The sequence below is a fragment of the Ciconia boyciana genome, chromosome 4 (genome assembly GCF_034638445.1).
Source record: "Ciconia boyciana chromosome 4, ASM3463844v1, whole genome shotgun sequence".
Classification (NCBI taxonomy): Eukaryota; Metazoa; Chordata; class Aves; order Ciconiiformes; family Ciconiidae; genus Ciconia; species Ciconia boyciana.
The window spans coordinates 4,827,965-4,840,779 of NC_132937.1; the positions used below are offsets into that span (position 1 = coordinate 4,827,965).

Consider the following 12,815-nt stretch of genomic DNA (forward strand, 5'->3'; position numbering starts at 1 on the left):
AAAGTATGCAACTGGCCTCTTTACTAATAATGAACAAGTATGGTTAATCTGCGAAGGAAAACATTGGGATAGCGGAGCCCATATGTTGCATCTTCCTAATACTTCAATAGGAGAAGTACTTAGCTGTGAGCTGCACACCTAAGATGCGAGGGCACTTCTAAGAATTAGGTGGAAAAACCAACCTGTGTGGGCTACATACGTCCAAGGAGTGGAATTACCAGTCATAATGGCTGGTCAGTTATGGATGCATAGCTTGACATCTCCATGGCTATGAATAGACAGTGAACAAAACAAAATTGTCCCTGTAGACATTTGAGATAGGGTTCTATGCATTAATAATCACTCTTTCACAGAGGCAATAAATTGCCAAACTCCTTCACGTGGATACAATTATTGCATAGTAATTAATGCGTGCGTTTAGTCTGTCCTGACCTAAGCCATGACACTGCCTCTCTCTCTCAGCCTCTCTTTCTCTGCCCCTCCTTTTGCCCTCTCTCTATCTTCCCCTTCTCATCCCCCTCTCTCTGCCTTCCCTCTCTCTCTCTGTCCCCGATGTTAGGGGTTTCTGAATCCGACAGCCTGAGAGAAGCGAGGCTGCCACAGCTCCACGTCCCCAGGTCCAACCAGTAGCAAGGCTAAGCATGTATTCCCAGTAGGCACACAAACAGAGGTATACAATACAAATAAACATACACACTGTGGTGGGTTGACCTTGTCTGGCTGCCAGACCCCCACCCAGCCGCTCTCTCACTCCCTCTCCTCAGCAGGACAAGGGGAGAAAATAAGATGGAAAAGCTCATGGGTCGAGATAAGGACAGGGAGATCACTCACCAATTCCCATGATGGGCAAAACAGACTCGACTTGGGGAAAAATAATTTGTTGACAATTAGAAATAGAGTAGGATGGTGAGAAACAAAGACAAAACTAAAAACACCTTCCCCCCCACCCCACCCCTTCTTCCCAGACTCAACTTCACTCCTTTGTTCCTGACTCTTCTACCTCCTGCCCCCACAAGCGGTGTGGCGGGGGTGGGGAATGGGGGGTTGTGGTCAGTTCATAACAGTTCGTCTCTGCCGCTCCTTCCTCACACTTTTCCCTTGCTCCAGCGTGGATCCTTTCCACAGGGTACAGTCCTTCAGGAACGGACTGCTCCATCATGGGTTCCCCGCGGGCCAGTCGTCCTGCTCTGGCATTGTTTTCTCAGCATTTACCACCCTTAAATATGTTTTTGCAGAGGCGCTGTAAAGTCATGAGTGGTTTAGTATTGGTGCGCAGTCAGTCCATCAGTCTGTTGCTGAGCCGTCTGGAACTGGCTATGACCAGCACAGGGCAGTCCATGAACTCCTCCTACACAGGTCATCCCTGCAGCCTGCCCCTGCTACCAGAACCTTGCCAATTATGCCCAATACATCTCTCCAGCCTTTCCCCTATGCGCTAACCCCTCCAATCCCAACCCTCACCCCAACCCCAAATCCTCCAAGCCCACCCTTACCCTACCCACCAACCCCTCCAAGCCCAACCCTTTTCTTATCCATCAACCCCTCCAAGCCCAACCCCTAGCCTAACCTCCAAGTCCTTTAACCCCCAGACATACCCCAACCGCCAACCCATCCAGGCCCAAAACTTCCACTAATAGCCAACCCCAACTCTTCCTCTACCCACCAACCTCTTCCAAGCCCTGACACATCCCCTAACTGCCAACCCCTCTGGCTCCAACCCTCCCCCTACCCATGAAGGACTTCAAAGCCCAACCCATCCAAACTCATCAACCCCTCCAAGCCCAACTCTTACCTTGCCAGCAAACCCCTCCAAGCCTAACCCTTACTCTGCCTGCCAACCCCTCCAAACCCAAACCCTCAAAGCCCAACCCTTACCCTGTCTACCCATCCCTCCAATCCCAACCCCTACCCTATCCACCAAGCCCTCCAAGCTCAATCCATATCCAGACAGTTAAGCCTACCCTTAAACCTAGCTGCTCACCCCTCTAAGCCCAACCCCTCCAGGCCCATCCCTTAACCCTAAGTACCAAGCACTCTAAGCCCAAACCTTGCCCTATCCACCAACCCCCTCTCAGCCCAACCTCTAGCCTAAACCCCAACTCCTCCAACTGCCAACATCTCTAACCACCAACCCTTGTAAGCCCAAGGCCTAGCCAACCCGCCAACCCCTCCAACCCCAATTTTCACCCTTCCTGCCAACTCCTCCAAGCCCAACCTGTACCCCTAGCCTAAAACCCAACCACTCTAACCCCAACTGAAAGCAGCTCAAACCCAACCCCCAGCCTAACCCCCAACCCTCTAAACACAAGGCCTAGTCTAACCACCAAACTTGCTAACACCAACGCTCTACCCTAACTGCACCCCTCTAACCAAAACCCTTACCCTAACCGCCAACCCCTCTGAGCCCAACCCTCAGCCTGACCCCCCAACTCCTTGAACTCCAACACTTTACCCAACCCAAATGCCAACCCCTCTTACCCTGACCCTTCCCCCAACCACCAAACCTTCCAAGCCCAATGCTTCCAAGCCCTGCTGCCAACCCCTCCAAGCTCAACCCTTACCCTGCCCGCCAACCCCTCCAAGCCTAACCCTTACCCTGTCCGCCAACCCCTCAGTGCCCAACCCTTACCCTGTCTGTCAACCTGTCAAAGCCCAACACTTTCCCTAACCCCAAATACTCCAAGCCCAACCCTTTCCATGCCCGCCAACTCCTTCAACCCCACCCCTTCCAAGTACAGCCCTTATCCTACCCACCAACCCCTTCCCGCCAACCCCTCCAAGCCCAAACCCAAATAGCCCAACCCTTACCCTAACCCCAAATCCCCCAAGCCCAACCCTTACCCTTCCCACTAACCCCTCCAAGCCCATCCCTCCCAAGCCCATTAACCATTCCACACCCAACTCCTCAAAGCAAGACAAACCTCTCCAAGACCATCCTCCAAGTCCAATCCGTACTCTACCCAATTCCTCCAGCTCCAAGCCTTCTCTTACCCACCCACCCCTCCAAGCCCAATCCTTTCCCTGCTCACCAACCCCAACTCATAACCTACCAGCAACCCCTCTAAGACCAATCCTTACCCTACCCACCAACTCTTCCAAGCCCAACACATACCCTACCTGACAACCACTCCAAGACCAACCCTTACCCTGCACACCAACTCCTCCAAGCCAAAACCCTACCCTACCAGCCCACCCCTCTCATGCCCAACCCTTATCCTCCCTGCCAGCCCTTGCCCACTCCAACACAATCTTGCAGTCAAATTCTCTTGAGCGCCTACAATGCCTTTTGCAGTAAATTCTTGTCACACTCTGACCCAAGCTCTGGGTTTCCCCACACACACCAGCCAAAACTCACTTCTACTGCTAAGCTCTCATCTGAACTGTGCACTTCTTAAGGGCACGCAGCCATTGCCCACACCAACATAAGTAAGTCCTCAGAGCCAACTTCTCTTTCCCGCATATGCCTTGCCTTCCACAGCCCATTCTGTTGCACTCTGACTGCAGTCAAGCACCTTGCTTCCCCTTGCTTGGCAGCTGAAACTCGTGTCTACCACTAAGCGCTCACCTCAGCTGCTCACTTAAAAAGGACACACAGCCACTGTCCACACCAACACAAGTGCTCACAGCCATTTTCTCTTTCCTGCTTACAACTGCCTTCTGCAGCTAATTCTTGTTGCACTCTGACTGAAGCTCTGGACACTCCCCTTGCTCACCAGCCAAAAACCATCTTTACCAACAAGCTGTTCTCTTGACTGTGCAAGGACCTGCAGACACTGCCCATGCCAACACAATATTCACAGCCAAATTCTCCTACCTGCCCACGCTTCCCTTCTACAGCCCATTCTTGTCACAGTTCAAAGCTTTTGTCTTGTAGCCAAAACTCTTGTCTTGTAACACAAGAATGGGCTGCAAACAGCAAGTATAGTTGACAAGAGAACGTGGCTGTGAGCACTTATGTTGGTGTGGGCAGTCAGCTGCATGTCTTTGTAAGGGTATGTGGAAGGAGAGTGTCTGCTCCTTTAAGGGTATCTGGTCAAAGGAGACATAAACAAGAACATACAGAGACAAACCTGACTGACACACATACTACAGGTACGTTGGACAGAAAAGGAAGATTAAAGAAAACATACCCCTTTGTACATCTTTGTCCACTACATATACTCATAGCCTTGTTAGTACCAAAAGTATCAAAACTAGGTTCTAGCTCATACCACTGACATGGGGATGGATGCAATTAGTCCAGTTTTATATGAATAAGGTCAGGCTCAGACTTAAAAAAAAAAAAAAAAAAATAAATCTTAATTATTTTCAAAGAACTTATGGGAGAAGTTTTCAAACACCTTTTTCATCTGAGCAGAGCTGCACATGCCTGACAGAGAAAATCATCTTGGGCCTGGAAGCCAAAGAACCAGAAAGCTCGAGTGTTTAAAAGTTCAAGAATGAGATCTCTCTTTCAGAGTGTCATCTGAGAGGTTTTTGTCCCTTTGGGAAGTTAAAAAAACCCAAAACATGCACACAATCTTTTGGCTCCTCAGTGTCCCAGGTTGGAGGCTGGATTTTTAATAAGGTATTCTTTAAACTCTGTTTTTTAAAAAAGAGAAGCAATTCTCATAAGGACATACAAATGCTGCATCTTTCTTTATCTTTCTGATATTCAGTATGCTAATGATTCATGGCATAGCATGCTAAGGCCATGGTTATACCTTCCTACTCATTTCTGCTGCCAGCACTAATGCAAGCAAGTTGAATCAGGAAACGGCTTCAACTTAAAATTAGACTTTACCCCACTTTATTCTAGATCAACTCCCTGATCTGGCTTGCTGTGTGGCTACATGAGCATTAATGCTTGCACAAGAAGTGCAAGCAGCTGGGACCACTGCTTTCAGAAGAAGGCCAGATATATGCCGGATTGATGTGACTACATAAGCATAGTCTCATGAAAAGGGACAGTATTTCAAGTGTTTGATTCGGTATTATGAACATGTTACAGAAATGTCGGGGGGGGGGGGGGTGTCAAAAGAGATTATTTTGTTAGTGGTTTAACAACAATGTATTCCTTAACATTTATTTATGCTAAACCAGGAAAAGATGGGAGCTCCCTGCTTTGCATCATATTCAAACACAGAATTGTGAGTGGCAAAATGGCCTCTGGGAAAACAGAAGTTACTACAACCCTTTCAAATTGGGGGTGGGGTGGGTGGTGGTGGTGGTGCGCACAGGGGAAGGTAAAAGCACTATAAACTGATGCAATCTATTATTAAAGAAATCGGACTATCCCATAAGAAAATACCTTCCAATCCAGATTCTAACAAGTTAGTTAAATATATTGTTACCTTTCTCTTCCTTCCTCTTCTAACAACTTTAGGAATGCATATATCATTTGTTTTCATCACATCCTATGAAGATAAGAAAAAATAAAGTGTCTTAGCAAACTTAAGATATAGTTTAAATGATCAAGAATTTCTCAGGGATAACTGAAGCTTCTGATATGCGACTTCGTCAAAAAATTTCATCACATCAAGACGCTTTCTGTTAGTAAATATCGTTACATTAAAGTTTGCTCTCTGATGATATCCCTAATTCCCATTAGCTTCAATGAGCGGTATAAATATATCTGAATACATATGAAACTTTACATTTTAAACCACTCCCGAGACAGTCACAGTGCTAGCAACTGTAGCTTCTAAGTATTTGAAGATACAGTTGCAAGTCAAAGTACACAGTATTAAAGTTAACTTCTTTAGGTTAAAAAGAGTAACATTCCACGTACTTTGCTACTGAGTTTTTCAAATGGGACATCATCTTCTTTGACAGCATCCATCTCTTTGTCTTCTGTAGGTAAATTATTATCCTGTTTACTTGATGACTGAAAATGGAAAAATTAACATGGAGTTAGTTCATTTATAGAAAAACAGAAGTGAAAAAGAGGAACTCAACTATCAGACTGCTTTGCACTTTCGGTTTAAATAGTTTATGGCTATATATGCACATTGCTTCTTTAGATAGACATCAATACCTCCAAATCAAACATGTTCATTTTCATATGTGTACCTCTTGCTCTCTACATTTCTTTCATATTTACAGACAGTTGTCAGAACGGGTCAAAAATATTGCAACATACCATGACAGAACTAAAAAAAAAAAATAAATATTACACCAGCACTTATTTTATTCCATTTTATGTTTGTGGTAACATCATTACATTTCTCCATATCAGTATGTTCATACCAATGTATGTTCATACCAATTCATACTAAATGTTCATACCAATACTAAAAAATTCATCTGGACAACTGCTTATCTATGTATATGGATAAGAGTCATGGATCAGAATGAGCAAACAATATGAATGTAAAAGTGTACAAACAAAATGCAGTGGACTACAAACAAGGCATTTAATGGTTTATGAGCTAAAATTCAGTAACACTGATCATCAGTAACTGGATTTTGACGATGCTATGCTTTAAAAACAACAAAACAAAAAACCTTTAGAAGAGCTGGTTTTTAGAGATATATATTTAGATCTATTTTAGAGATTTATCTAAGTTTGATGATCAAGAGTTTGTAATACTTGGAAATAGTCACCTTAGCCCTGTGAGAGAAAGAAAAAGAGAGAGAAAGAGGGCATGCGCAAAAGTGAGAGAGAAAAAGAGATAAAAAGATAGGGAGAAAGAGGATGCGAAAGATAGCAAGAGAGAAAGAGATAAAATAGTCAGAGAGAGCTGGGGGAGAGAGGTAGGTAAGGAAGACGTGAGAGGGAAAGGTAGAGAGTTGGAAAGAGAGCAGGAGAGAGAGAGAGAGAAAGAGAGAGGAAGTGGGAGAAGATATAAGTAAAGAGAGAGGGGGGAAAGGGGGAGAGGGAGAGAGGAATAGAGGGAAGGGGGAGACGGGGAGGGAGATGGGGAGGGTGAGAGGGATACAGGAGATGGGGGAGAAAGAGAGAAAAAGAGAAGAAGAGGGAGAAACAGAGGGGGAAGAGGCGGACAGAGAGAGTGCGAGAGAGAGAGAGAGATTGATATGGAGGAAGAGAGAAGGGGAAAGAGGCAGCAAAAGAGCAGGAGAAAGAGAGAAAAGGACAGAGGGAAAAGAGAGAGCGAGGAGTAAATAGCAGGGGAGAAAGATAGGGAGAGAGTGAAAAAAGATAAGGGAAAAGGAGGGAGAAAGAGAGGGAAAAGAGAAGAAAAAAGAGAGTGGGAGAGAGAAAGGGGAAGGAAAGAGAGATAGAAAAGGAAAAGAGAAGGAGGGGGAAAGGGAGAGGGGAGGGGAAGGGAGAGAGAGAGGAGAGGGAGAGAGAAGTGAGTAGGCAAAGAGAGTTATCGAGAGCAAAAAAAGCAGGGTGGGGGAGGTGGACGGGGGAAACAGAGACGGTGGGGAGAGAGAGATAAGTGGGGTAGCACAGAGAGGGAGGGGGGCTAAGACCAAGACAGAGGGAGGCTGAGAGCGTGCGATTGCGACCGGGAGGGGGGGTGTCCAAGTCTGAGAGAGGAAGGGGACAAGGGAGAGGCACTGAGGGAGGCTCTGAGAGAGATACCAAGAAAGAGACCGAGCGGTGGGGTAGACCAAGAGACACTGAGAAAGATATACCGATAGAGAGAAAGGCAGAGAGATCGAGAGAGTGAAACCGAGATGCACAGATAGAAAGTGGCAGAGAGACCGAGAGAGGGTATGGGAGAGAGACGGGGGTGGGGGAGAGACACAGACGGAGATCAAGAGTGTGAGCAAGACCAAGAAAGAGAGATGGGAAGAAAGTGAGTGAGTGAGAGGGAATCTGAGAGAGGGGCCGAGAGAGATGGGGCGAGAGATGGGGGGGAGGGGGGAGCCCGGAGTGGGGTGGGGAGAGCAAGGACAAGTGTGGTGAGAGGGAGCATGCGACATGGGAGGGGGACAAGGGGAGACGGAGGGAGATGGGGGGAGAGATGGCAAGAGCCGGACGGGGGAGGGGGAGAGACTGAGAGAGACAGAGAGATAGAGTGTGAGAAACAAGAGTAAGAGCCAGGGGGCAAGGTAAGAGGGGGAGAGAGAGTGAGAGAGTAAGACTTCGTGTGAGAGAGAGAGAGACCGAGAGAGACAGGGAGAGACTGACACGGAGGGGTGGAGAGGGAGATAGCTGGGGCGAGAGCCCGACAGAGAGAAAGACCAAGGGCCTGAGAGTGAGATAAATTGAGAGACTGTGAAATAGAGTGGGGGGGGGCGACGATGACTGAGAGAGTGGTCAAAAGACATAAAGAGCTTTAGAACAGGGCGGGGAGAGAGGGGGGGAGACGGAGGGAGGAAAGAGATACAAGGTAGGGAGAGAGACAAGGTGAGAGAGAAGGTGCGATAGACAATGGGTGGAGACAAGGTGGGAAGGGAGACACACACAGACAACGAGAGGCGCACACACGCAACGTGAGAGATACAGAGACACTCAGACAATGTGAAAGAGATACAGCAGGAGAGAGACAGCGTGCGAGCTTGAGAGGCACACACAACGTGAAAGAACGTGAGAAAACATGAGAGACAACATGAGATGAGTGACAGACAGACACACAATGAGGTGGGCACGAGAGACACGAGAGAGAGACAGGCACACGAGAGAGACGGACACAACGAGAGACAGACACGAGACATACACAACTCGAGAGAGAGAGAAGGAGAGGCAACAAGCACACGAGGCCAACACAAGACAGGCACAATGAGATGGGGGACACACACAAATAGAGAGACAGAACATGAGATGAGAGAGACACGAGAGATGGACACAGGCACAACTAGAGAGCATGACAGAACGAGAGACACGAGAGAAACAGACAGAGAGATGAGACAGACACACGAGACACACACACAGTGAGACAGAGACACAGGTGAACAACAAGAGAGGCAGAACGAGATGCGAGAGAGGCACGCAGCAAGAGACGGACCCTGAGAGTGAGATGGAGACCGGCACACTGAGAGAGCGACACACAATTGGTGAGAGAGCAACAAGAAGAGAGACACCGGACAAGAGCCACGAGACACACAATGAGACAAACACATGAGACAGACACGTAACGAGAGAGAGAGATGAGAGACAAGGCGCAAGAGAGAGACACAAGAGACACGATGAGAGAGAGAGAGCAAGAGACACAAGACAGACACGAGACATGACAAGAGAGCGACGGGAGGGAGAGAGACAAGAGACAGACCCACAACTAGAGAGAGAGACACAGGAGCCAACGGGACAGGTACAACGAGAGAGCGAGGTGAGAGAGACAATGAGACAATGAGACAGACAGACGCATCAAGAGCCAGACAGACCAGACTGAAAGAACTAAAGAGAGACAGAACAAGAGACATGAGGCAGAGACAGACACACAATGAGACAGACACACACACGAGATGATACACAGACACATGAGACACAATGAGAGAGACACAATGAGAGAGACAGACACAGACACCACAAGACAAAGAGACAGACGAGAGGGGGGGGGGGGCACGAGAGACAGGCACAGACACACAACTAGAGAGAGAGAGAGACAGAACAAGAGACGTGCAAGGGACAAGAGACAGACAGAACTAGAGAGAGACAACAAAGAGACAGACACACAACAAGAGAGACAGACACACAACAAGAGAGACAGACACACAACGGGAGACAGACAGCCACACATACACACACACTGAGAGAGAGACAGCTAGTAAAAACTGGTCCTTAACTTGCCTTTGATTAGCTGATTAAAAGACTAATTAGAGAGGCCTACGGAAAAGGAGTCCCTCAGGCTTTTATCATCCCATCTTCTCATTTAAAGGGCTCTCCATGTACTTCTGCCCATTTACCTTGGCAGCACCAACTTGAGACAGTTTGAAAAAATACTTGTGGCTTTAAGTGTTGCCATCCCCAACACTACACAAGCTTTTGCACAGCTTCCCAGCAAAGCAGTCCAGTTTAAAAAAAATAAATAAAATTGTTTCCCCCACTCCCAAAAGCAGGGTCAGCTCCTCACATCAATGAACAAATGCTTTTATCAGCACAGTACAACACAGTACACAGGACAGGAAAGAGCAGCAGCAACAGGCTAAGTAATACTGCCATGAAGTTACTTATCAAACCATGCTCCTAATGTGTAGCAAAGAAGCCTTAGAAACATGGGTTGGAAACATTAAAGAAAAACCTCAAAGCAACAAGAAGTTGGGAGAGAATCTAGAAAATAAGAAATCCTGACATATCTACAGTCTCCTTCCTACTACCAACTCATTGTAACAAAAGAACTCTTGACAACATCCATCAATGTAGTATCTAAAACTGTTGAGAATTTAACACCTAAAATGAAAGGACACTGATATCCTCTAATATAGTAGTTTCCAGAAATGAGTTGGAAATAACCGAGATACTACAGATGTTTCACTACCATCCTCACATAGTTTTGTGCTTTTAGGATTATTTAGACCACACATACCACCAACATCTTCATGAAGAGACCACGCACCTCTCTTCCATACTCTGCGTATGTATGTATGTGTGTGTGAGTGCATGTGTACATCACATGAACAGAGCTAAAAAATTAAGGATGTAAATCTAAAGATGTTTGTTACACTGTAATACCAAATGCATAGTGAAGTAGAAAGGTTTTCCTTCTTTCCCTTGTAGTAGAGACTACATACAGCAGCAATAAACAGCAGACATTTCAGATAAATGCAGTTTAAGTTCAAGTACAATATATTTTAAAAGGACACAATCTAGTTTCAGTAGGATTTTAAAACAATACATGCTTATGCAAGCAAAAAAGAAAAACTTTGTCTACGTAAACTAGCATATACCAGTTACTGATAGAGACTTCCTGGCACAAAAATTTGATAAGAGTATGAAAACCCTTACATGCATTCATATGAAGATTTGTAGCAATTTAAGTTGACTCTTTAAAAAAAAAAATCTATTTAGTGAAAGAGTACTCTTTTAGCCTAGACAGAATCTAATGTTGTTGTAGATTTTTCAGACAAAGTTGTCACAGAGAGAGCCCTACCTGTTCAAGCTATTAAACAGCCTTCAGAAAGAAATTGTGAAACAGTACTAAATCTTGACAGTCATTTCCCCTTTCACTTCGCTAAAAATGCTGTATAAATTTTCATTAAGTGTATTCTGATTTAGAAAACTAGATCTGTAAAGTAACTCAGTTTCACAAATATTTACAGCACCTGAAAAGCACTACAGAAGGACAAAATTGTTATAATGTTCAAGCCTGAAAACAAGAAAAAAGAACAGTCACAACACTGACACACTGCTAATTTAAAGTAATTATGACTTTAGCAATACATTTTTAAACTTGAAAGATTTTCTGATAAAACAAACCTAATTAATTTAGCCACTCACTTTAGAAATAACTGAGTTTCTCCTTTTGGCTTCTCCTTTTTCTTCATTGCCCTCAGTAGGCTCTTGACAACTTTCGCAAATAGTTTCTTTGACAGCGCTGTTAACAGCTGGATGGGACTAAAATACAAAAACATCACACTTGAAATCTAAATACCTTCCTAAACTAGAGAATAATGATATTAAAAGTTGCACCGCATCTGAAGATCTAAGTAACCTCTGGTTAAAGCTGCAAGAATGTTAAAACATCTTATCTAATTTATTAATTCTCAATTTAAATTGAGAAGTGACAGTATTTTCATTATCTACCTTTCAAGCTCTTATGCACTAACAGCAGCTTATATTTAGGTTATAAATACTGCAGGGCAACATTTTCTGAAGTGCAATTTAATAAATGGAAGAGTTCTGAGTCAAACATGACTTGTCAGGATCTTTGGCCAAGAGATGAAGTTACACCAGAAATAAATTCCACCATGGGGTACCTTTTCCAAACATATGGCAAACTCCACAAGTGCATTCTTGTATATACCTATAAATGTAATAAAGCCAATCAGCAATTCATCATCAACAAATGCAAGAAACCAAAATCCACTATTTAAAACTTTTGTACAGTTTTTATTTTAAATAATGCCAAAAAGCATGGTTAACCTTCTTTCTGGCCAAGAAATAAATTTTTTTAATTAGCTGTCAATACTAAGTGAGCACAGAAAGCAATTATTATTTTCCTGAAAACATTAGTAGATTAATATTTCAAAAGCTTGAAGAATTAAAGTAAAAGACGTGGAAGTAGAGTAGAAGGCAAAATTACTATTTTTAATTAGATTATTTTATGAATAATGTTCTCATTATTAAATCTTAGCTCCTTTGCACAAAACTGGCAGAACTTCCTCAACTCTTAATTTTTTCCTCTCATTGAGAAAGTGGCTCTAGATTGTGGCTCTCAAAAATTGTGCCTCCTCTAAGTAGGTACAAATTAAAAAAAAAAAAAAAGTATATGTAGATCAAATAACATCTTTAATATGCATCTTTTCCTCTCCAACAACACAGCTAAAAACCTTGCCAGTCTACTCATAACCACGTGTAGTGATTACTGCAATGTACTGGCTGTACACAGTCCCACTTGGAATACTGCTGGAAAAATCCATTTTCCTAGATTGTCAGATTGTCCACATCGCTTTTCCACTGACTCTTCATTCTCCATGAGAAACTGCATGCCTTTAGTTTTCAAGACCTTTCACGGCCTACTTTCAACCCTGTTTTGGACCCTTCCTCATCAGCTACTGAGGTCTCAGCTTCTGCCTCTGCCACTTTCAACCAATTTTGTTTCCTCATATGCTGCTCCCAAAATGAGCAAAAACTTCCTCATAATTATCCATAAAACCACACAACTACCTTGCATCAAATTCTTATTTGAACCTATTTACCTTCCCCCACTAAGAAGAAAACAAAACAAAAAAACAGGTTAACTGTTAATTATGCCAGATGCAGA

General features: G+C 44.5%; 1 protein-coding gene across 1 annotated transcript in view; it reads right to left on the reverse strand.

The window, feature by feature from the left end:
- The window catches only part of LOC140650760 (lens epithelium-derived growth factor-like), a 111,219-nt gene that overhangs the window by 65,708 nt on the left and 32,696 nt on the right, over positions 1–12,815 (reverse strand). The window contains exons 5-7 of the mRNA XM_072859490.1: positions 11,330–11,446; positions 5,771–5,866; positions 5,334–5,396 (exon numbers count right to left, since the gene is read on the reverse strand). Of these exons, the coding sequence (XP_072715591.1) occupies positions 5,334–5,396; positions 5,771–5,866; positions 11,330–11,446 (276 nt within the window). The remainder of the gene's footprint in view (positions 1–5,333; positions 5,397–5,770; positions 5,867–11,329; positions 11,447–12,815) is intronic.